The 24,389-nt window shown below is 42.3% G+C and overlaps 1 protein-coding gene, 1 long non-coding RNA gene and 1 other non-coding gene across 5 annotated transcripts in view; all 3 read right to left on the reverse strand.

Moving 5' to 3' along the window:
• Positions 1 to 15,475, reverse strand: part of NTN4 (netrin 4) — a 132,916-nt gene extending 117,441 nt beyond the window's left edge. The window contains exons 1-2 of one of the 2 annotated variants that reach the window (XM_003808248.4): positions 15,222 to 15,475; positions 11,908 to 12,437 (exon numbers count right to left, since the gene is read on the reverse strand). In XM_003808248.4, coding sequence (XP_003808296.1) covers positions 11,908 to 12,437; positions 15,222 to 15,276 — 585 coding nt within the window. In that variant the 5' untranslated portion in view covers positions 15,277 to 15,475. Of the gene's footprint in view, positions 1 to 11,907; positions 12,438 to 14,752; positions 15,160 to 15,221 lie in introns of those variants that run through there. The other variant, XM_008960329.6, reaches the window with a different exon arrangement.
• Positions 15,476 to 17,261: 1,786 nt separating this feature from the next.
• Positions 17,262 to 24,389, reverse strand: part of LOC117975177 (uncharacterized) — a 67,474-nt gene continuing 60,346 nt past the window's right edge. For both annotated transcript variants that reach the window (XR_008620465.2, XR_004665386.3), the window contains exon 3: positions 17,262 to 20,641. This is a non-coding gene — a long non-coding RNA (uncharacterized LOC117975177). The remainder of the gene's footprint in view (positions 20,642 to 24,389) is intronic.
• On the reverse strand, positions 17,501 to 17,607 carry LOC112436869 (U6 spliceosomal RNA). Its single transcript, XR_003025544.1, has one exon. It is a non-coding gene; the product is annotated as a U6 spliceosomal RNA (small nuclear RNA).

A 24,389-nucleotide genomic window follows, 5' to 3' on the forward strand; every position in this document is an offset into this window, starting at 1 on the left:
TTCAACTATCTTTAGGCTGCAGATTACTCATGAGTAATATTCTTTTCCATTAACAACATTTAGATTCCTTTTCAAATGCTCTCATTCTAAGGAACACTAGCAAAAGGGGTTTTTATCAATGAATGTTGGGTTAATTAATATCCAACATCATTTTCCCATACCTTAAAACATACCATTACCGAGGCTTGGTTCCAAGATGGCTGAATAGGAACAGCTCCAGTCTACAGCTCCCAGTGTGAGTGACACAGAAGACGGGTGATTTCTGCATTTCCAACTGAGGTACCGGGTTCATCTCACTGGAGCTTGTTGGACAGTGGGTGCAGGACAGTGGGTGCAGTGCACCAAGCATGAGCCAAAGCAGGGCGAGGCATCTCCTCATCCGGGAAGCACAAGGGGTCAGGGAATTCCCTTTCCTAGCCAAGGGAAGCTGTGACAGATGGCACCTGGAAAATCGGGTCACTCCCACCCTAATATTGCGCTTTTCCAATGGTCTTAGCAAACGGCACACCAGGAGATTATATCCTGTGCATGGCTCAGAGGGTCCCACGCCCACAGAGCCTCGCTCATTGCTAGCACAGCAGTCTGAGATCGAACTGCAAGGCGGCAGCCAGGCTGGGGGAGGGGTGCCCGCTATTGCTGAGGCTTGAGTAGGTAAACAAAGCAGCTGGGAAGCTTGAACTGGGTGGAGCCCACTGCAGCTCAAGGAGGCCTGCCTGCCTCTGCAGATTCCACCTCTGGGGGCAGGGCATAGCCGAATAAAAGGCAGCAGAAACCTCTGCAGACTTAAATGTCCCTGTCTGACAGCTTTGAAGAGAGTAGTGGTTCTCCTAGCACAGAGTTTGAGATCTGAGAATGGACAGCCTGCCTCCTGAGTAGCCTAACTGGGAGGCACCCCCCAGTAGGGGCTGACAACTCACACGGCCAGGTACTCCTCTGAGACAAAACTTCCAGAGGAACGATCGGGCAGCAACATTTGCTGTTCAGCAATATTCGCTGTTCTGTAGCCTCTGCTGCTCACACCCAGGCAAACAGGGTCTGGATAGACCTCCAGCAAACTCCAGCAGACCTGCAGCTGAGGGTCCTGACTGTTAGAAGGAAAGCTAACAAACAGAAAGGACATCCACACCAAAACCCCATCTGTACATCACCATCATCAAAGACCAAAGGTAGATAAAACCACAAAGATGGGGAAAAAACAGAGCAGAAAAACTGGAAGTTCTAAAAATCAGAACGCCTCTCCTCCTCCAAAGGAACGCAGCTCCTCACCAGCAACAGAACAAAGCTGGATAGAGATGACTTTGATGAGTTGAGAGAAGAAGGCTTCAGACGACCAAACTTCTCCGAGCTAAAGGAGGAAGTTCGAACCCATTGCAAAGAAGTTTAAAACCTTGGAAAAAGATTAGATGAATGGCTAACTAGAATAACCAATGTAGAGAAGTCCTTAAATGACCTGATGGAGCTGAAAACCATGGCATGAGAACTACGTGACACATGCATAAGCTTCAGTAGCCAATTCGATCAACTGGAAGAAAGGATATCAGTGATTGAAGATCAAATGAGTGAAATGAAGCAAGAAGAGAAGTTTAGAGAAAAAGGAATTAAAAGAAACGAACAAAGCCTCCAAGAAATATGGGACTATGTGAAAAGATCAAATCTACATCTGATTGGTGTGCCTGAAAGTGATGGGGAGAATGGAACCAGGTAAGAAAACACTCTGCAGGATATTATCCAGGAGAACTTCCCCAACCTAGCAAGGCAGGCCAACATTCAAATTCAGGAAATACAGAGAACACCACAAAGATACTCCTCGAGAAGAGCAACTCCAAGACACATAATTGTCAGATTCCCCAAAGTTGAAATGAAGGAAAAAATGTTAAGGGCAGCCAGAGAGAAAGGTCAGGTTACCCACAAAGGGAAGTCCATCAGACTAACAGCTGATCTCTTGGTGGAAACTCTGCAAGCCAGAAGAGAGTGGGGGCAAATATTCAACATTCTTAAAGAAAAGAATTTTCAACCTAGAATTTCATATCCAGCCAAACTAAGCATCATAAGTGAAGAAGAAATAAAATCCTTTACAGACAAGCAAATGCTGAGAGATTTTGTCACCACCAGGCCTGCCCTACAAGAGCTCCTGAAGGAAGCACTAAACATGGAAAGGAACAACCAGTACCAGCCACTGCAAAAACATGCCAAATTGTAAAGACCATCAATTCTAGGAAGAAACTGCATCAACTAAACAGCAAAATAACCAGCTAACATCATAATGACAGGATCAAATTCACACATAACAATATTAACCTTAAATTTAAATGGGCTAAATGCTCCAATTAAAAGGCACAGACTGGCAAATTGGATAAAGAGTCAAGACCCATCAGTGTGCCGTATTCAGGAAACCCATCTCACGTGCAGAGACATGCATAGGCTCAAAATAAAGGGATGGAGGAGATCTACCAAGCAAATGGAAAACAAAAAAAGGCAGGGGTTGCAATCCTAGTCTCTGATAAAACAGACTTTAAACCAACAACGATCAAAAGAGACAAAGAAGGCCATTACATAATGGTAAAGGGATCAATTCAACAAGAAGAGCTAACTATCCTAAATATAGGATAGTTCCACCCAATACAGGAGCACCCAGATTCATAAAGCAAGTCCTTAGAGACCTACAAAGAGACTTAGACTCCCACACAATAATAATGGGGGACTTTAACACCCCACTGTCAACATTAGACAGATCAATGAGACAGAAAATTAACAAGGATATCCAGGAATTGAACTCAGCTCTGCACCAACTGGACCTAATAGACATCTACAGAACTCTCCACCCCAAATTAACAGAATATACATTCTTCTCAGCACCACATTGCACTTATTCCAAAATTGACCACATAGCTGGAAGTAAAGTACTCCTCAGCAAATGTAAAAGAACAGAAATTATAATAAACTGTCTCTCAGACCACAGTGCAATCAAATTAGAACTCAGAATTAAGAAACTCACTCAAAACCACTCAACTACATGGAAACTGAACAACCTGTTCCTGAATGACTACTGGGTACATAACGAAATGAAGGCAGAAATAAAGATGTTCTTTGAAACCAATGAGAACAAAGACACAACATACTAGAATCTCTGGGACGCATTTAAAGCAGTGTGTAGAGGGAAATTTATAGCACTAAATGCCCACAAAAGAAAGCAGGAAAGATCTAAAATTGACACCCTAACATCACAATTAATAGAGAAGCAAGAGCAAACACATTCAAAAGCTAGCAGAAGGCAAGAAATAACTAAGATCAGAGCAGAACTGAAGGAGATAGAGACACAAAAAACCTTCAAAAAATCAATGAATCCAGGAGTTGGTTTTTTGAAAAGATCAACAAAATCGATAGACCGCTAGCAAGACCAATAAAGAAGAAAAGAGAGAAGAATCAAATAGACACAATAAAAAATGATAAAGGGGATATCACCACCAATCCCACAGAAATACAAACTACCATCAGAGAATACTATAAACACCTCTACGGAAATAAACTAGAAAATCTAGAAGAAATGGATAAATTCCTGGACACATACACCCTCCCAAGACTAAACCATGAGGAACCTGAATCTCTGATAGACCAATAACAGGCTCTGAAATTGAGGCAATAATTAATAGCTTACCAACCAAAAAAAGTCCAGGACCAGACGGATTCACAGCCGAATTCTACCAGAGGTACAAGGAGGAGCTGGTACCATTCCTTCTGAAACTATTCCAATCAATAGAAAAAGAGGGAATCCTCCCTAACTCATTTTATGAGTCCAGCATCATTCTGATACCAAAGCCTGGCAGAGACACAACAAAAAAGAATTTTAGAGCAATATCCCTGATGAACATCGATGCAAAAATCCTCAATAAAATACTGGCAAACCGAATCCAGCAGCACATCAAAAAGCTTACCCACCATGATCAAGTGGGCTTCATCCCTGGGATGCAAGGCTGGTTCAACATATGCAAATCAATAAATGTAATCCAGCATATAAACAGAACCAAAGACAAAAACCACATTATTATCTCAATAGATGCAGAAAAGGCATTTGACAAAATTCAACAGCCCTTCATGCTAAAAACTCTCAATAAATTAGGTATTGATGGGACGTATCTCAAAATAATAAGAGCTATGTATGACAAACCCACAGCCAATATCATACTGAATGGGCAAAAACTGGAAGCATTCCCTTTGAAAACTGGCACAAGACAGGGTTGCCCTCTCTCACCACTCCTATTCAACATAGTGTTGGAAGTTCTGGCCATGGCAATCAGGCAGGAGAAAGAAATAAAGTGTATTCAATTAGGAAAAGAGGTCAAATTGTCCCTGTTTGCAGATGACATGATTGTATATTTAGAAAACTCCATTGTCTCAGCCCAAAACCTCCTTAAGCTGATAAGCAACTTCAGCCAAGTCTCAGGATACAAAATCAATGTGCAAAAATCGCAAACATTCTTATACACCGATAACAGACAAACAGAGAGCCAAATCATGAGTGAACTCCCATTCACAATTGTTTCAAAGAGAATAAAATACCTAGGAATCCAACTTACAAGGGATGTGAAGGACCTCTTCAAGGAGAACTACAAACCACTGCTCAATGAAATAAAAGAGGATACAAACAAATGGAAGAACATTCCATGCTCATGGGTAGGAAGAATCAATATCGTGAAAATGGCCATACTGCCCAAAGTAATTTATAGATTCAATGCCATCCCCATCAAGCTACCAATGACTTTCTCCACAAAATTGGAAAAAACTACTTTAAAGTTCATATGGAACCAAAAAAGAGCCTGCATTGCCAAGTCAATCCTAAGCCAAAAGAACAAAGCTGGAGGCATCACGCTACCTGACTTCAAACTATACTACAAGTAACCAAAACAGCATGGTACTGGTACCAAAACAGAGATATAGACCAATGGAACAGAACAGAGGCCTCAGAAATAATGCCACATATCTACAACCATCTGATCTTTGACAAACCTGACAAAAACAAGAAATGGGGAAGGTTTCCCTATTTAACAAATGGTGCTGGGAAAACTGGCTAGCCATATGTAGAAAGCTGAAACTGGATCCCTTCCTTACACCTTATACAAAAATTAATTCAAGATGGATTAAAGACTTAAATGTTAGACCTAAAACCATAAAAACCCTAGAAGAAAACCTAGGCAATACCATTCAGGACATAGGCATGGGAAAGGACTTCATGTCTAAAACACCAAAAGCAATGGCAACAAAAGCCAAAATTGACAAATGGCATCTAATGAAACTAAAGAGCTTCTGCACAGCAAAAGAAACTACCATCAGAGTGAACAGGCAATCTACAGAATGAGAGAAAATTTTTGCAATCTACTCATCTGACAAAGGGCTAATATCAAGAATCTACAAAGAACTCAAACAAATTTACAAGAAAAAAACAAACAACCCCATCAACAAGTAGGCGAAGGATATGAACAGACACTTCTCAAAAGAAGACATTTATGCAGCCAACAGACACATGAAAAAATGCTCATCATCACTGGCCATCAGAGAAATGCAAATCAAAACCACAATGAGATACCATCTCACACCAGTTAGAATGGTGATCATTAAAAAGTCAGGAAACAACAGGTGTTGGAGAGGATGTGGAGAAATAGGAACACTTTTACACTGTTGGTAGGACTGTAAACTGGTTCAACCATTGTGGAAGACACTGTGGCGAAACCTCAGGGATCTAGAACTAGAAATACCATTTGACCCAGCCATCCCATTACCGGGTATATACCCAAAGGATTATAAGTCATGCTGCTATAAAGACACATGCACACATATGTTTATTGCGGCACTATTCACAATAGCAAAGACTTGGAACCAACCCAAATGTCCATCAATGATAGACTGGATTAAGAAAATATGGCACATATACACCATGGAATACTATGCAGCCGTAAAAATTGATGAGTTCATGTCCTTCGTAGGGACATGGATGAAGCTGGAAACCATCATTCTCAGCAAACTATTGCAAGGACAAAAAACAAACACTGCATGTTCTCACTTATAGGTGGGAATTGAACAATGAGAACACTTGGGCACAGGAAGGGGAACATCACACACCGGGGCCTGTTGTGGGGTGGGGGGAGCGGGGAGGGATAGCATTAGGAGATATACCTTATGTAAATGACGAGTTAATGGGTGCAGCACACCAGCATGGCACATGTATACATATGTGACAAACCTGCACGTTGTGCACATGTACCCTAGAACTTAAAGTATAATAAAAAAATAAACCATACCATTACCATAAAACAAATGTGACCCTTAATTATAGGTTTTGTTCACTCATGAAAACTTGCCAGGAACTCATAGTCCTTGTCACTGTCCATTCTATCAAACACAAATCCTTCAATCTGTTTTAAAAATAGCAAACCTGGGTGGGAGGAGGGCGAGCATCAGGAAGAATAGCTAATGGATGCTGGGCTTAATACCTGGGCAATAGGATGATCTGTGCAGCAAACCACTATGGCACACATTTACCTATGTAACAAACCTGCACATGCTGCACATGTACCCCTGCACTTAAAAGTTGGAAGAAAAAAGTTGTTAAGCTTGACTCTCTCATCTTACCATGTCATTTCTATTTCTCCATTTGTTTATGTTCCCCATTTCTTTTTTCTGCTTTAATTGAATAAAAGTAATAATTAATTTAAAAAAATAGAAAAATAAAAATAGCAAACCTTCCCCTGCCAGCATTCCCCATCCCCTCCCCCGTTTTGTTTTCTCTCCTTAGTATTTACCACACTCCGACATAACACAGATTTTACTTATTTGCTCTCTATCTCCCCATCCCCACATTAGAATCTGAGTTTCATGGATACAGGGATTTTTATGTGTTTGGTTCACTGCCATGTCTATGCCACCTGGAATGGGATCTGACACATAGTAGCTTGAAAATTATTTGAATAAATGGGTGAATAAACATCATTTAAGATCCTCTATTGGTTGCGCTTCCCATACCATAACTAGTCTCATATGACTACAAACTCAGCTTCTCCAGTTAACCAAGGTTTCTGATCCTCATCCCCTGCCCAAGGCTTATTCATTTATCCCCTGTCATTTCTCCCTGCTTGTCATATCACTCATTTATTTATTCAGTTACAGATTTATTGACTGCCTACTGTGATCCAAGCAATGTGCTAAATGCTAGGGACATACAGGTAAATAAAACTGACATGGGACTTACCCTCTTTAATAATCCTTTACTTTTTTTTTTCTTTTTTTTGAGACAGAGTCTCACTCTGTCGCCCAGGCTGAGGTGCAGGGGCGTGATCTCGGCTCACTGCAACCTCCGCCTCCCAGGTTCAAGCAATTCTCGTGCCTCAGCTTCCCGAGTAGCTGGGATTACAGGTGTGTGCCACCACACCTGGCTAACTTTTTTGTATTTTTAGTAGAGACAGGGTTTCACCATGTTGGCCAGGCTGGTCTTGAACTCCTGACCTTAGGTGATCTGCCTGCCTCCCAAAGTGCTGGGATTACAGGCGTGAGCCACTGTGCCCAGCCTAATAATCCTTTTCTATTCAAAGATTACTTTGAGACCCAGCTACTCCCTCTGTTCTTGGCTTCTCTGTACTGCTATCTCCGACTTTACAGTCCTGCCTTTGAATGGTACATTTTCATAATGCCCTGGAGAAAAATTTTAAAAATCTGTGTGCTTTGGTTGGTTGCTATCCAATTTTGAATAGAGTTCTTTTAATAGAGAGTTAATAGAGCAGGGAGCAAGTCATGCTCACTTCTAAGGAGACCGTAACTACATCCCTTTAGAGTTACTTTTGGGCCACACTGGAACAGATGCTGTTTCCTAACAGTGATCATCGCAATTCCAGTGTCGTGAGGCCTGACTGTGTGGCATCTAAGACGATTTGCTACATCTTCCCACTTCCTTGTGTTTGCTGTATCCAGAGGTAATCTGAGAGTGCTTCTTTTACATCCTGAAAAAGCCTAATTAACCTATCATTTTTAGCCTCAAGGTTATTATTATTGACTGCTCCAACTACATAGGAGGCTAAGCTCCTAATGGACAGAGTCCTGATATCCAAGGATGCCTAGCCCCAGGCCTGTCTGTGCCTTTCATCAGAGTTTTGGGAGCACTTAAACCTCCACCCCAGCATTTCCCATGCTGTGCTCTGTGGATCATTAGGGTCCTGAAAGATAGTAACGAATTCTGCAAAAAGAGGGTTTCATAGCCAAGTAAGTCCAGGAATGTCACATCCTAAATCTCCCATTTGGGGATACAGGGTACATAATGAGAATATTAATGTATTTCTAAATGTTTCAATTTGTTAAACCCAGTCAGTGTTTCCCAGCCTAAGTTAACAATGGTATCTTTTATTCTCAGTATACCACTGCCATCTCAGAGGACATTACTGCTCAGGAGAAAACTGTTTGGCAAATTCCATTTTACCTTCATGTCATCTCCAAATGAATAGCAGCAAATGGCTTTAAGAGAGTGAGAGAGGAGGGAGATATAAGATATTCCCCACCAGTAGTTCTTGAGGGTCACAAATAGAGGGAGAGAACTTGATTTTATGGAACAAATACTAGACTTCAAGTCAGAAGACTTGTGACTTAGTCCTAGCTCTGCCACGTAACTAACGGTATGTTGTTGGGCAAATCATTTTAGCTCAAGCCTCAATCTCATCTCCCAGGAAGGAGACACGTTTTAGGATAGCCATACCCCATTCTTTGAAAGAGCTGGGCAGTTTAGGAAGTTTCTATATAGCAGGTTTAATGCCTATTTAAAAAGTGTTCTTCTGGGTGAATTTTTGGGCCCATGTTTTTGAAGTCCTCTTTCGGATGACTGGTGCCTTCCACTCTGTTGATGGAGGTAGCTGACTCTTTAGACATGAAGCTCCAGGCTCTCAAAACCCAAAGCAGTATTTCTGAATGAACATTGGAAACAAATTGAGTCTGGCATATATTTATGTTAGCCTAATTAATAGGATAATACCTAGAGAAGTCTTAAGCCTTATATAGAATGGAGGAAAATATAGGTCTATAATATTGCAAATAAGCCATAAATGAAATTTGAGACTTCTTATTTTTAAACTAGATTGACTAGCTTCTTTTTCTGAGCACACAATTTTCAAAGATGGAAATCGGTGACATGGAGTTGAAACTGCAAAATAAATTTGTAGTACTGCACTGATTTATATATATTCTAACATGACAGAGGAGAGGAAGGCAATAATCACTTCTGGGGAGGCTTCCTGTAGTCCTTGAGTTAGAGAAAGACTCTTCCATTCTTTAACTCAGGAGAGAAAGATTAGTTCCCAAACCTGTCCTCTGCAAAGAAGAAATTCTATAATGACTTCTTTACACTTTACACTTGCAAATAATGCTCTAGAGGGAACTAGGTCACACTTGATGCTTTTCTCACCATTAAAATATGTCTGCTGAGGCCGGGCGCAGTGACTCACACCTGTAATCCCAGCACTTTGGCAGGCCGAGGAGGGCGGATCACTAGGTCAGGAGTTCAAGACCAGCCTGGCCAAAATGGTGAAACCCCATGTCTACTAAAAAGACAAAAAAAAGCTGGATGTGGTGGTGTGCACCTGTAATCCCAGCTACTCAGGAGGCTGAGGCAGGAGAATTGCTTGAATCTAGAAGGTGGAGGCTTCAGTGAGCCAAGATTGTGCCACTGCACTCCAGCCTGGGCGACAGAGCGGGACTCAGTCTCAAAAAAAAAAAGTCTGCTAAAATAACAACTACAATTAAAAACACTTATGAACTAGGTTTAGAAGGTATCTGTACACTGAAATAACTTACATAAATGTTAGTCTCTATCTGCTTGGAATTTGATATAAACATTGATGACAATAAATAGTTGGTTTTAAAAAAGACAAGATTGTATTTCCATATAGGTTAGTTCAAAGTTACTGTAGTCATCTCTAAATAATTGCTGGACTGTTGCAATAAATTTGCAATAAATTCAATGTGATATTTGCTAAATGAGCATGCCTGCCATCTGATTACTCAGACTGTATTTTTGCAATTTCACAGATAAACAAGGCCCAGTAGAGATTACTATAGTCATCTTTAAATAATTGCTGGACTGTGGCAATAAATTTGCAATAAATTCAATGTGATATTTGCTAAATGAGCATGCCTGCCATCTGGTTACTAAAACTGTATTTTTTCAACTTCATAGATACACAAGGCCCAGTAGCACTGAGATGTAAGGAGCCGATATGAGCCTGAGGATCAATTCCAAAGCAATTTGAGAGTTTAAGCCATTCATTTGTTTTCAGCACAAAGTGTTCTCCACATAACAAAACAATGAGACTAACTTATCTGTCTCTTTCCTGTCCTGGTAGCTTTAAAAATGTCCATCATGACAGGTTGCAAATGGGCTTAACAATATTCAGCCAACTTTGGGGACCATGAAGAATGGAAAACAGTCAGTGTGCTGCTTGCACCATGTCCTACTTGGTTCTGGTGCCAGCAGCACTATTCTTGCTGGTCTCTTCAAGGTGCACACAGAAGAAGTGGCTGAATGATATGGCAAAAGTCTCCATGTATCTATGGAAGTGGGGAAAGGAGGTCCCAAACCAACCTTTTCATCAGGCTCCTGGCAAGCACCTCCCCATACCACACCAAAAGCAGAATTAGTAGCATTGAATACAGTGCCTGAGGGGGTCAATACATGCTGATTATACACAACTACCTGGGAAGTCTGAGAATAGTTATATAAAGGATGCTAGAAGAGTGCTTATCCTAGTTTCTGTAGCCATTGTGATCCATGTATTGGATATATGCCTAATAGTCCAGGCTGTCTCAACCTCGGTACATTGACATTTTGAGCTAGATAATTTTTGGTTGGGGATGGGGTGGGGAACGCTATTTTGTGCATCGTCTGAGGTTTAGCATCATCCTTGGCCTCCACCCACTAGATGCCAGTGGTGTTCCTCCCCCTAGCAAAAATGTCTCCAGATATTTCCAAGTGTCCCAATGTCCCCAGGGAAGAGGAGCCAAAAATCACCCCTAGTTGAAAGCCACTTATCTAGTCTGTATATTCATGACATGGACCAGAATTAGAATGATTATACTCTCCTCTCTTTTTCCTGAATCAGTATTTCTTCATCTACCTATTGAAGTATTATATTCTCTTAATCTGCTTTTATTCAGTTTTCTCTGTTCTCATACACCTGAGGGTTGTGGGGAGCCTTTCAAGGTATTGCCACATAAGTTAAGAAGAGCTAAAAAGAGACCTGTTTCTCCCTTAGGAGAAAGGAATATTAAAGAGAAAACATTCCACATAGAAATTGGATCAGTAGCTAAGGAGGCTGTTTTGCAGAATGAGTTTAAGATGGCCTAAGCTGAAATTCATGTGTCTGTGAGCCCAGAAGAAACTTTGTATGTTAAAAGCAACTACTTTCATTTGTTTGCTACTGTCATACAAAAGTATCCTTCTGTCAAACAGATTTTTTTTTCTTTCTTGGCTTTGTTTTTATTTACTTCCTATTTATATTAACACTATCAGGAAGATACCCGTGTGGGCTCCAGGAACAGACTGTCTCAGTAACTCCTCCCCTTTCAGAAGCACAGTAAGTAGTCCCGAGAACTGAAGCAATGAGGAGCCTCTAGAGTGATGATTTGTGTCTGCTCTTTTTTTATATGTGAAAAATTTGAATCTTAGAATACTGACTTAAACCCAGCCAGTGGGCAATCTGCTTGAAAATGACTACACATTCATATGTAAGGGTAAGAAATAATTTATGACAAATAAATCTCATGAAAAATTCTAATTTCATTCATGTTGCTACAAGTATAGCTTCATGCTTTTAAAAAAAATGCGGGCTGGTAACATTTTTCTATCTTACTTACAGTGTAGAGTTAAACAGGTGCCCTTACCTCTCCTCCAGTGCATGGAAAAGGACTGGAGTATTTAGAAGTACAAATGGCGCCCTTCTTGACAACATCATCTTCCAGGCCAAATGTAGCGGAGCAGTTAGTCGCAAAGTACTTATAAGGCTTCCATGTTTTCCCAAAGTCCTGGGAGCGGTCCAGCACCATGGCAGCCGGCCTGGGGGACTTGAACATCACAATTAGGTGAGTGAAGTAGAATTCAGCTTCCAGGTCTAACTGGATCTTTTCTCTGTGCACATCCTCCGCAGACTGCCACCATGTGCGAGGAAACCGGAAGGATGAGTCTGCCATGGCAGATGGCAGGTGAGCCAGGTGAGGATGGGCAGCATTGCATTTGTCACATTTGGGCTGCCGACAAGTCAGATCCGTGTTCTCACTGTAGAAGCAGTACAGTTCGGTAGCATTCTGACCACAGGTGGTGTCTGCCCAGAGTTTTCGCCCCAAAGCCAAATTTCCCATCCGAGGGTTGCAGGCTTTTTCACAGCGGGAACTCACTCCAGCTACTCCACTCAGTCCTAAGAAAGGGAAAGCATGCATGATGCAAGACAAACCCATCTGGAAAGCTCTTTTGGCCACCTAGTCCATCGACAACAGTCAAGGATCTCCCCAAAAGCACTTGAGACTTTCGATAAATGGCAAATTCTACCATGCTCCACCATGTTCCTGTTTGAGCATGAACACTGTTCTGCATTCACAATGCATTCGTGTATGCGTGTGTGTGTGCGTGTGTGTGTATTTGCTTTTTATGTTCAGATGTAAAATTCACATCACAGAAACAAACACTTTAGGCAGAGGGCAAGAGGAGGGAAAATAGAACCACCAGGGTGAAGATTATTGGCCTAAAACTTTTCAAGTACTTTGCCTTATAAATGTTTTCTGTATTTCAAATACATTGATGTGTTTTTGAAGTCATGACTATTGAAAAACCATAGTGTTTTTAAGACCACCTAAGTTAGTCTTTCCAATTTAATGTGAGTCCTTCACATGATTTAACATGTTTATTATGAGAATGCATTTAGAAGGAAATGTGGAATTCTATTTTCTTTATATTTTTAAGCCAGGGAAGGGGTAAACTCCCTAGGAAAAGCAATATGAGATATTTAATAAATATACAATGGGTCCTCATTTAGAGGGAGGCAAAGCTAGAGACCTTTGGAGTTCAGATGTGCACTATCAGTTTCTAACATTACGTAAACATAACTAAGAAAAAAACTCTCTGAACTGCCAAATGGCAGAAAAGCTTATTTTACATGCTGTCTCTTCAGGGTTTCTACCTGTGACAGGTTATATAGTAGTTAACTGTTTGCTTAACAGGAGAGTGTCTACAGTCTGGCAGCCACTAACAGCACCTTTAAATATTATCTGTGAACTACAACACCTTCTTTAAAAAACACACTTTTCCTCCCAAAGGTCCAACAGACTTTAATGTTTTAAAATGACTTAAAATGATAAACATTATCCACTTATTAACATTCTGAGTACATACTATAATCCTTTGATTTGCATTTGTCATTTTAATTGTGAATACCTTAAGCAAAAATCATCTATTTTAAAGGTTAAAACAGAGGGGGAAAGAGGGAAAAGGAAATCAACCCTTAAATTCTGGCTAATTGAATGTTTCTGCTGCTTAAGAAGCAGTACGTCTGAACTGTTGTCATAGTAAGGATTGGAGGAGGCCAAATGACAGCTTAGGCTGCAACAGAGACATTTCACACACTGACAATGGCCAACCCCACGAAGCCTTGCAACTAAAGGGCTTCCTTAGGCATTATTTTTTAAATGTCAAATTAAAGTGTGCATTATGCCTGGGTTCTGTTTGCCACTTTTCTCATTAGCTGGGGCAACAGTTGCTTGTGGCCAGAAGCACACAAACACACAGTGTGCTATGACTCACCTGTAAAAAATTTCAAGGAAAATCATATACTGCCTGTACAAGTATTTTTGACTTGAAACACTTGCCTTGTGATGTTTATTTACAACCTTTCAATGGCTTGCATGTTTTTGCCATAATATGGTTTGAGAAGGAAAAGGTTTTTTGAAAGCTCATATTTTAAGAGTGCAAGAATTAAAGTAAAATCTTAGGCCTTTAATAGGCCCCTGGGAAAAATATCCAATAATTTTAAATGCCCCTAAACTCCTAAGTCCAGAAAAGATTTGAGCCAGATAAAGAATCCGTGGGGCAAAATACTTGGAGTCACTCAAGGGACTATTCAATGATACTAAGGATGCTCCTGTGACTTGGACTGGTTTGGGATGCAGACTGGAAAGCCTGGATTTTGCTGGGTGCCAGCGGCCCTCAGGGAAGAGTGGAAGCCCAAGGGAGGAGATGCGTGCTACAATGTTCTGTAGCCACCAGCGCGTCCCTCTAGCCCAGGCGCCCCTTTCTGAAGCAGTCAAGATCCGCACGAGAGACTGGATGTCTGCAGACTCCCTCACATCTCTCCCCCTCACCTACAGGGCTGCGCTTACGCCTAACTGGAAACCAGGTGACCCGCAAGAGGGAGGGAGAGGAGCAGAAAGGGGCTCCCGAATACAGAAACCACGAGCCAGGAGCCGGTGGCCTAGGGCAGCCCAAGAAAGCCAGGATGGGAGTGGGAGGGAGAGGGCATCTGCCGAAGCCGACGCCGGTTGTCCAGTTACCGAGCCAGGGAGCAGACCCGCCTCCGACCTCCCGCAGAGTCTCTGCCAGGGTACCAATTCCCCAGGGGCGGCCAGCCAGCTCAATGCAAGCCCGGGGTGATCACCACCTATCGTCCAAGCCAGGAGTCCCACTGCGTTCCAGTCACTGCTCCGGGGAGAGGGCGCTCAGCCCTGCCCCAGGTGTCCTTACCTGGTTCTCTAGTACCCAGCACCAGGTCAGGGACACCAGCGATCGGCTTCCACCAGAGACCGGCCCCAGCCCACGCGCGCCCAGGGTCGCTGGACCACCCCTCCTCATCATTCCTTAGGCCATGAAGTGCCGGGGGATGGCGAGCTGGGTCCTTTGTTCCCTCACCAAGTGGAAAAGCAGTTTTTTAACAAGCCAAACCAAGAAAGAAACCCCGGTCGCAGTATCCCCGGCAGGGCGCACCCAGGATAGCTGGTTATCCAAGAGCATGTGTATCCCAGTTGTAAAAATAAATCAATAGTATTTGAAACTGCGGAGCCCCGGGGAAAGGAGGCGGAACATGGCCACTCATTTCACCCTCGGGAGCAGCGCTCTGCGCTCGCAGCCCTGGCTCCCCTGCACCCCCGAGTCCCGAGATGGGTTAGAGAAGCAGCGAGGGAAGGGGTGGGGGCCCCGCCGCGTCACCACCCACCTGCGGCCACCACCGTGCAGCCCCAGAGCAGCAGCAGCCGCGCGCAGCTCCCCATGGCCGGGAGGAGCCGGGAGCAGCCGGGCCGGGCGGGTGCCGGAGGGAGCCGAGACCTCTGGGCTGCGGGATGAAGCGCCGCCGTCCTCGGGAGGGAACCGGGCCCTGGTTTCTTCCTCCTCCTGGGGCGCCGGGCTCGGTCAGCGGTCGCCGGCAGCTGGGAGCCAGGGGCCGGGACCGCGCGGGGAGGTGGGGTGACCCTCGCGCACCGGCCTGGCGAGTCCCGGGCACCTGCGGGGCGGCGGGAGCCCCGGGACCATAGCCGGCCTGGCTGCGCTGCCCCGCGGAGCGGCCCTGCGGGCTCGTCTGCCGCTAGCCCGGGGCTCGGCGCCCGCAGCCGCCGCTGAACTTTGCGAGACCTTTCACTTCCCGGCCGCCGCCGCCGCCTCCTCCTGGGCGTCCTCCTCCGCTTTTCCCACCTCTTCTGGCTGCCCCGGCTCCGTCCCGTCCTTCTCCACGGGCAGTTCCATGCGATGCATTTTTATTGCACCGACGCCGCGGCGCTCCGGTGCCAGCCCTCCTCCCCTCGCACCTCCACCCCTTCCTCCCGCCCGCCCCCCGCGCTTGACAGCCCGGGCGGCGCAGCCCGCGGGATCGGATCGCCGCTGCCGCTGCCGCCCGGGGTGGGGGGGGGGTCCCCCGCGCCCCGACCGACGCCCCCGACGCCCGGCTGCCCGCTGGTCCCGGTCGCCTCAGCCTGGCCCCCGGCTGCCCTGGCGCCCCTCCTGGCCCGCGCCCTGCATCTCCCTAGTGACCCCCCTGGTGCCCTGCAGCACCCACAGGCCTCCCCTGGGAAGCAATCTCCCACCTTCTCCCGGAACATTCCTAAGAGCAGTAGACTCCCTCTAGATCAGGTCAGGGCATGCCAAGGGGCTTAAAAAACCGCGAAACAGGCTAGCGCCTACTTCCCACATCCCCCAGCGAAACAAGCCCTCCCTCCTCCTCCAGTCACCCCCTCTCGGGGAGTCCCACGACCCGGGGACGGAACACCCCAACCCAGCCCCGGGTCACCCGCACTGAGAGCGCGCCAACTGCTAAGCGGCGTTCGCCGCTTCTCTGCTGCCTTTTGCGGGGGTAGGGGGATGTCTCGGCTAAACAATCGCTGCCTACATGATCCGAAGGTGTGCCCACTTTGGTGTAAGAGGTATTGCCTAACTCAAACTCAAGGTGCTGAAAGAAAAGTGTCACAGGATTAGCTAGTCGGCAGTGTAAGAACATCGTTGTCCAGAGGCAGGGCAGGGGCACGACAAAGGGAACTCTTCGGTCCTTCCAAGCGTTCTCCCTTTATAGAGTATGCCGTGCTGTGAAACAGTGTTAGGAACTAACTTGTGGGGAGCAATTTAGTAGCAACCACACGCAGCTAATTGCAGATAGGATTGCTCAGGGCTGGTGCTTCTGGAAAGAGATTAAATAGCAGCCGAGTCTGAGATTTTTGCAAGTTCTGTGAAAATATAATTCTACTTACACATCCAGGGAAACTGGCAAAAGTTAAGTCGACAGCAATTTTGTATTGCAGTGTTCATTTTGTTCCTTTGAATATTTTCCAGAAAATTAACTACGTTCCAGATACCATTTAGTCGTTGTGTCTGTTACAGATGAGGATAATTCAGAGCTTTGGGATACATGTAGATATTATTTACAATGACCCAGCCAGGAACATATAAGAAGTTTATATCTCCCAGGGGGATCTGGGTTGAGGTCAGCATAATCCATTTGGGCGACATTAAAATTATTCTTCTGGCCAACAGAGGAAAGTAGCAGCAGGTGTGGACAGGAATTCATGTAGCATCACCTGCTTTAGAAAATAAACGCTTTGAGTTCCCAAATACTGGCAATGGTGGGGCTTTCTTCATATCTCCTAATGGAGCCATTGAAACACCTCTCCAATTAATCTTTTTACCAAATAAATGATAGGAAACTATAACAGCCAAAGGTTCTTAGCATAAATGTTAACTTAATAGCCAAGGCAAATTAAACAAAGGGGTGGATGCACATTTATTATTAACTTCTGAGTCTAGTATATTTAGGCAGAACTAATCCATTTCTGTTTTTTAATTAACAAATAAACTTGTATGTATTTATCATGTACAACATGATGTTTTGAAATATGTATACAGCGTGGAATGACTAAATCTAGCCAATGAACATATGCATTTTTGCATATTAACATGCATTTAAGAATACACTCACTGTCTTAGCATTTTTCAAGAGTACAATATATTGCTAAAAATATAGAATGCTTCACAAATTTGTATGCCATTCTCATGCAGAGGCCATGCTAATCTTCTCTGTATTGTTCCAATTTTAGCATATGTGCTGCCAAAGCAATCACAGAACTACTCCATATCTCATTACAAATTTCAAAGCCATTTACTGTCTGCACGAATCCTGCATTGATAATATATTTCTTTGATTGCTGAATAACTGGCTCTTATTTCCTTTAACAAGACAGAAAGCTCTCTAATGGTAGAACAGTCTTTAATATTCAGTTTATACAAAACATTACTGTGTTTTTCTGATATTCTTCCTTATTCTTAGCCAAGAACACCTACAATAAGTGTTCATTACATGTTTTTGACTGAGTTGTGTTAAAACTATTGTTATATACTAAGGGGCTAAGGAGACTAAGGACTAAGGAGAAAACCAGTTATATCACAATGATTTCCCATATTCAAAAGGAATCTGCACATTCGACACCAATACTATCTATATGAAAAGCTCAGGAGAGAAAAACAGTCCGCATTCTAATAAACATCATTTGCTTATATAGTCCAGTTTAGTTACAAAGGATATTTTCATTTTGAAGAAGCTATCCAAGAAAAGGTTACCTACATAAGAAAAATCTTGGATAAGTATATTATTGCCTATGATTTTGTTTTTGAAAACATCAGTCATGGATTCAGAATATTTTGTAATTTTATGAATTAGTAGGAAGCTTAGCAAACTTACAGAATTTCAATAACAATTCCCAGAAACCACAAAATTGATAAGTTAAATCTAGAATATTCCTGAGAACTTGAAAGGAAGTTAAAAGGGTCTTTAAAAAGTAAAATAAATGGCATAGCCAGGCGTGGTGGCATATGCCTCTGGTCCCAGCTACTTGGGAGGCTGAGGTGGGAGGATAGCTTGAGCCTGGGAGGTCGAGGCTGCAGTGAGCTGTGTTGGCACCACTGTACACCAGCCTGGGCAACAGAGTGAGACCTTGTCTCAAAATAAATAAAATAAAATAAATGGCAAAACTCTGTGCACCAAAGACTTTACTCACAGGAGAGCCCTTCAGGACCTCACTTAAATCATTCATGTATTTTTATTAAGTTTGGTTATGACATCTTTCTAGATCACAGCCTATTAGAAGTAACAGATTAGAATGGAGCAGGATGTTATTAAAGACAGGGGATAAACTGAGGCAATCCAGTAATGAGAAGGATGGGAAAACTCTAAAAAGCAGCCATAAGTACAAAAACAAAACCAAAACATCCACAGCAGTCTGAGGCCTTCTAGTGCAGAAACAAAGGACGAAAAAGCTATAAAGGCATCACTCTCCTGTAACTTAGTAGAGTAAGTGAGGTTCCTAGTGGAGCGTAAGACATTCAGAATCAGGAGGGACCCTTGAGCCCAACTTCTCACTCCATCAAAACCCCTTTCCACAAAGCCTCTGTCCAAAGGTCATCCAGTTTCTGTTCTAAAAATCTCCATAAACAAGAGCCTCAAAGGCAATTCTGCTCATTTTTGGCACTGTTCTATTTAAGTGGGATGTTTCTCTTCTTAAAATTCTGTGTTTATAGGTTAGTCATCTGCAACCATACAGAATAAGTCCAATTTCTCTTCTGGTAGGTATTCAATGATTTAAAGTAAAGTTTTAATAATTTTCATCTTAACTATCCTTTTAGTTTAAACACCCATATGACAGGATTCCCACACTTTTCACCATCTTAATCACCTCTTTTCAGATATACTCCAGCTTGTCTTACACTGTGCATGTAGAACTCAACTCCAGGTTTGTCTGATCAACATAGAATAGAACTAACATTTTCCTTAACTTAGCTCTATGGCTTATATTTCTGTAACCTAATGTGATGTTGGCTGGTATATTTGAAGTCAGCTAAAATCCTTTTTTCATATATTGGTATCTTACAGAGTCATCAATAAAAGGTAAAATATATTTTGTTTTACCAGAGGGAAATATTTCCATTAAAATACATTGCATGTAGTAAGCATTCAATAAACATGAATTTGAAGAATAAATCAACAAATTTAAGCTGCTAAGTTTGAAAAATGGTTACAAATTTTAAAAGAAACTTTTAGTTTTCAAAGGACTAATTACCTATTTTCTGAAAAGGTGATCACTTTTATGGAAAATTTGACTCTTCAACAATACCATTTGCAACTGGCATTATTATACATTTCCAAGAAAAAGAAAGACTCTGAAAATAGTGATATTTTTAGTATACCTAGTGTTTTTTCTCCATGGAAGTATAAACATGATCTTATTTATCCTCACAGCATCAATGTGTGGGAGGGAACAGGAATAGTTGTGCCCATTTATACAAAGAGAAAGTGAGATGAAAGATGTAAGTGCCAAACTTAAATCATACAATAAATACACACTGAAGATAGGACCTGGGTTTTCAGATAAAAAAAAATCATTGCTTATCCATCAATTTTCCATGAATACAATCTTCTCTCTCTTTGAACTAGAAGACTACTGGGAGAAGATAAAATGGAGAATTGTTTTCATTAAAATAATCCTAGATTTTGTTTTCTACCTGGACTGTGCCCTTTGAATGCCCTTTAAAAACATCATCTTGGGAATTTCCTTAAGCTTTAACTTAAGCCTCCTGCCATGGGCGCTCTTTCTTATTTCATGTGCTTCCTGGCTTCAGCTGCTCATTCCTAGGAAGGGAGGGAGTGAGAGCCTTTGAAAATACACATGCTCTTCCAGGAAGGTAACCATACTTTAAAAAAAAAAAAAAAAAAAAAGCACGCATGCTCTCTCATGTTGAAATTAATTATATGAGGGCAAGAAATTTTTTTAAAAAAACAAAAACAAAAACCAAAAACAGTTGTGTTGTTATTACAGATATAGCTACCATTGACAGCATTATATTGACACACATTTTAAATATTTTTCCCTCTAAATGGCTCTTAGCTAAAACTTTCTGTACCTATTGCTATTTCTGAAATTGATGAAAATCCAACTCAGTAGCTTAACCAAATTGAGATTGATTTTTCTTACAAGACAAGAAGTCAGGAGGTAGACAGTCCAATATAAATGCAGCTACTCAAGGAAGTCATCCAGATTTGTTTGGTATTCTCCCTCATGGGCACAAGATGGTTTTTCTGCCTCCAGGACGGGTGTTGTTATTCTAGAAAAGAGAAAAGGGTAAAAGATACATGCCAGCTGGCCTTAAAACACTTTCCCAGTAACCTCACCCATCTGCTTATATCTAATTGTCTAGAACTGGGTTACATGGCCTCTTCAGACCATGAGGAAGTCTGGAGAGCTAAGCATTTTAACTGGGCACATTGACACCCTTAACAAAATCAGGATTCTACTGGAAAGAAGGGGAGGTTGGATATCAAGTAGACAACTACAGGAGCAGTATATGTCATCCAAAGTTAGCAATTTCACTGATGTGTTTGGCCCAAGCACCTATTAACATATTCAGTGGCTTCTCATCATTGGCACATAAAATGCATGTTGCTTGGCTTGGCACCCAAACCTATAATGTCCCGGTTCCTTGCCACTCACAGTGAACAACCTGCACTCTTCAAGATGGACAATACTGCTTCATGCCTCTCGCTTCTGCACACCCTCTCCTCCTTCTGGCTACCTCTGGCAGGTCCTTGGAAATTCAGTTCTGACAATAGCTGCTGTGACACCTTTCCTTCTTAGGCTCCTCTTCCAACAGGGTTAGTTTCCCCTCTGTCCTCTCATGGCACCCCCTGTATCACTTTATTATTCTCAGTTATACTTTTTTTCTCTCATATATTGGGTGAAAGAAAATTAAAAGCAAAATTGTATATATACTTTCATTATTGTTTTTGGTTTTTGTTTTGTTTTCAAACAGGTCTCACTCTATTGCCCAGGCTGGAATGCAGTGGTGCAGTCTCAGCTCACCGCAACCTTGACCTCTGGGCTCAGATGATCCTCCTGCTTCAAGTCTTCCAAGTGGCAGGGTCTATAAGTGCACACCACCATGCCCAGCTAATTTTTTTGTTTGTTCGCTTAGAGATGGGGTTTTGCCATGTTGCACAGGCCGGTCTTGAACTCCTGGGCTCAAGCAATCCACCCGCCTTGGCCTCCTAAAGTGCTGGGATTACAGGCATGAGTCACAGTGCCCAGCCACTTTCATTATAACAACAGAAAACATACATATGAAAAAGGTCTGGAAAGAAATACATCAAAATATTAGAGATGACTGTTCCTCTGGCCTCTAAACTTTCAGCAATACCATAGGATTGTTATAATTCCATTTTTTGTTCTACAAAATATAACAACTTAAGGCAGGATATGATAAAGCAGTGCCTGGCAGTGCCTCAAGAGTGGCATATAAAGTAGGCTATTAGCACAGGTGAAACTTTGTGGGCTGAGGAAGTTAAAAAAAACCACATGGAGGATGTGGACTGAACCTGGGCACTAACAATTGTGTAGGTGTGGATGAATATGGTGTGGATGAATATGCCAGTGGTGGTCGCCTAAGTGCTCCAGTGTGAATAAACAGAGTGCCTCTGAGAGAATGAGTGGAGTCTATTAGGAGAAGGAGATTCATAGGGATTCGTGGAATGGGGAAGAAAAAGTAGAGGAGGGACAAACAAATAAAGGCTTTGGCAAGTCAAGCTGCTTTGTGTTGGGAGGTTCTCTGAGTCATAATTTAGAAATGACATATAATAGATCAGGAAAAGAAGACTTGGAAGGTGAGCTAAGGGCTACTTTATGAGAATACCTGGGTCTACACCAAGATGAGGATAGGGATAATGGACAGGGGTTGGGGGGAATTGAAGGAGAACCAAAAAGAAATTGATAGAACTTTGTAACTGACCATGGGATTGGCCAAAGACTGGGAAGAAATTAAAAATGACTTGGGCCAGTGCGGTGGCTCACACTTGTAATTCCTGCACTTTGGGAGGCTGAGGCAGGCAGATCACTTGAGGTCAGGAATTCGAAACCAGCTTGGTCAACATGGCGAAACCCCGTTTCTACTAAAAATACAAAAATTAGGCAGGTGTGGTGGTGCATGCCTGTAATTCCAGCTACTCGGGAGGCTAAGGCAGGAGAATCACTTGAACACTGTGGTGAGGAGTGGGTGGGGGGTGGATGAGGGGGGACAAAAAAGTGACTTGGATTGGGGGCTCTGAATCTGGTTCGTTGAAAAAATAATAATCTCTTTTGCAGAAATAGGAAAATCAGGAAATGTAGTTGGTTTGGGAGGTGACTGATTCCATTTGGAACGGGTTGACTTAGTGAGGATGGCAGACCAGTCATGTCCAGCAGATGGTTAAACTGGCTTTAAAGCTTAGTGGGACAGTCAGACAATAAAATTTATAACTTTACCTAATTCATAATTATCCTGATAAAACCTTAGCATAGGAAAAGACCTTGGAAGTTATTAGTCCAACCTTTTCTGACACGAGAAAACTGAGGTCCATTTAAAACTTTTTATTTCACAGGCCCCAGCCTAGTCAAGGTTATACAGCTAGTTAGGTTTGGTGACTAAGCTGGGTTTGCAAATTTAGCCTTTTCTTTGCCTAGTACTCTTATGCAAGCAATTGAGAGTACAAAGATTCTACTCAATTTGTCTAGTTCAACGAAAAGTACTATTGTCTAAGTATTAGAAAATCAAGCTTAAAAAAGCTCACAATCTACTGAAGCAGCAATTTGATTAAAAACATCCCTTGTCCATAGGTGGGATTTCAAGATATGTAATATAGTAGAATATGTTCAAGATGTTAATTAAGCTAGATATGCTTCTGCTTTGGTTTTACCTATAGCTCCTAATTACCCTGGACACTTTCCGATCCTAAACCTGTGCTGCAATTTCAAACACAAGTGCCTTTCTGAATATTTTTATTACAATTGTGCCTTACAAGATTACAATGCAATTTAGAGGGTAAATCTATGACACAATCTGCTTCAACCCTAAATTCAGTATAATTGACCTCATCATAGAAGAGGCATTCAGTTATCAGAAACATTAGAAAAACTTCATTAAGCAGTATTAAAACTGTACCATCTCAGAGCTCAAATTAATGGTTTCAGGATGTTAATACATTTTGAAAACCTGTAAGTGAATTTTAAGCAAATTGGTTTGGAAGGCCGAGGTGGGTGGATTACATGACATCAGGAGTTTGAGACCTGCCTGGCCAACATGGTGAGACCCCGTCTCTACTAAAAATACAAAAAATTAGCCAGGTGTGGTGGGCACCTGTAGTCCCAGCTACTCTGGAGGCTGAGGCAGGAGAATTGCTTGAACCCAGGAGGCAGAGATTGCAGTGAGCCAAGATCATGCCATTGTACTCCAGCCTGGGCAACAAGAGTGAAACTCCATCTCAAAAGAAGAAGAAGAAGAAGAAGAATTTTAAGCCAATTAGCCATAGCCACTCAAGGTTACAATAAATGTAAGTCCATTTGGGTTTCTGCACTCTACAAAATAACACCTCAAATGTTCTACCTTAGACCTTCTCTACTTATAAATGCTATTTACTCACAGAAATATTCCTCACTAAATTTAAGGAATTAAAACTTTAAAGCCAAATTAATACAAAAATATTAATTGCTCTGAAGCCCAAGCACTTTTTTATGCATGTAGTAAGTCTCTCTAACATAACTATTGAAGATTCCTTCATCGTAAAGAAAAAGTACATCATTTCCCCACTATCTGTCCTCCTTCAGAAATGTTTGAATGAATACAATATTTATCGCAAACAGAGAAAAAGGAATCTTTTTAAAAAAACAAAGATGAATTCTTCTTAAAATGCATGATATTTCTATCATGAACAGAATTCTTTCTTTGGTAATGAAATCCTTTAAAGCTACAGTAACACTTTCAAAATAATATTAAATTTTACATTGAAAAGAATCCTGAAGTGGCAGGGGAGTTCCCAGTCTATTAA

The sequence above is a fragment of the Pan paniscus genome, chromosome 10 (assembly GCF_029289425.2).
Source record: "Pan paniscus chromosome 10, NHGRI_mPanPan1-v2.0_pri, whole genome shotgun sequence".
Classification (NCBI taxonomy): domain Eukaryota; kingdom Metazoa; phylum Chordata; class Mammalia; order Primates; family Hominidae; genus Pan; species Pan paniscus.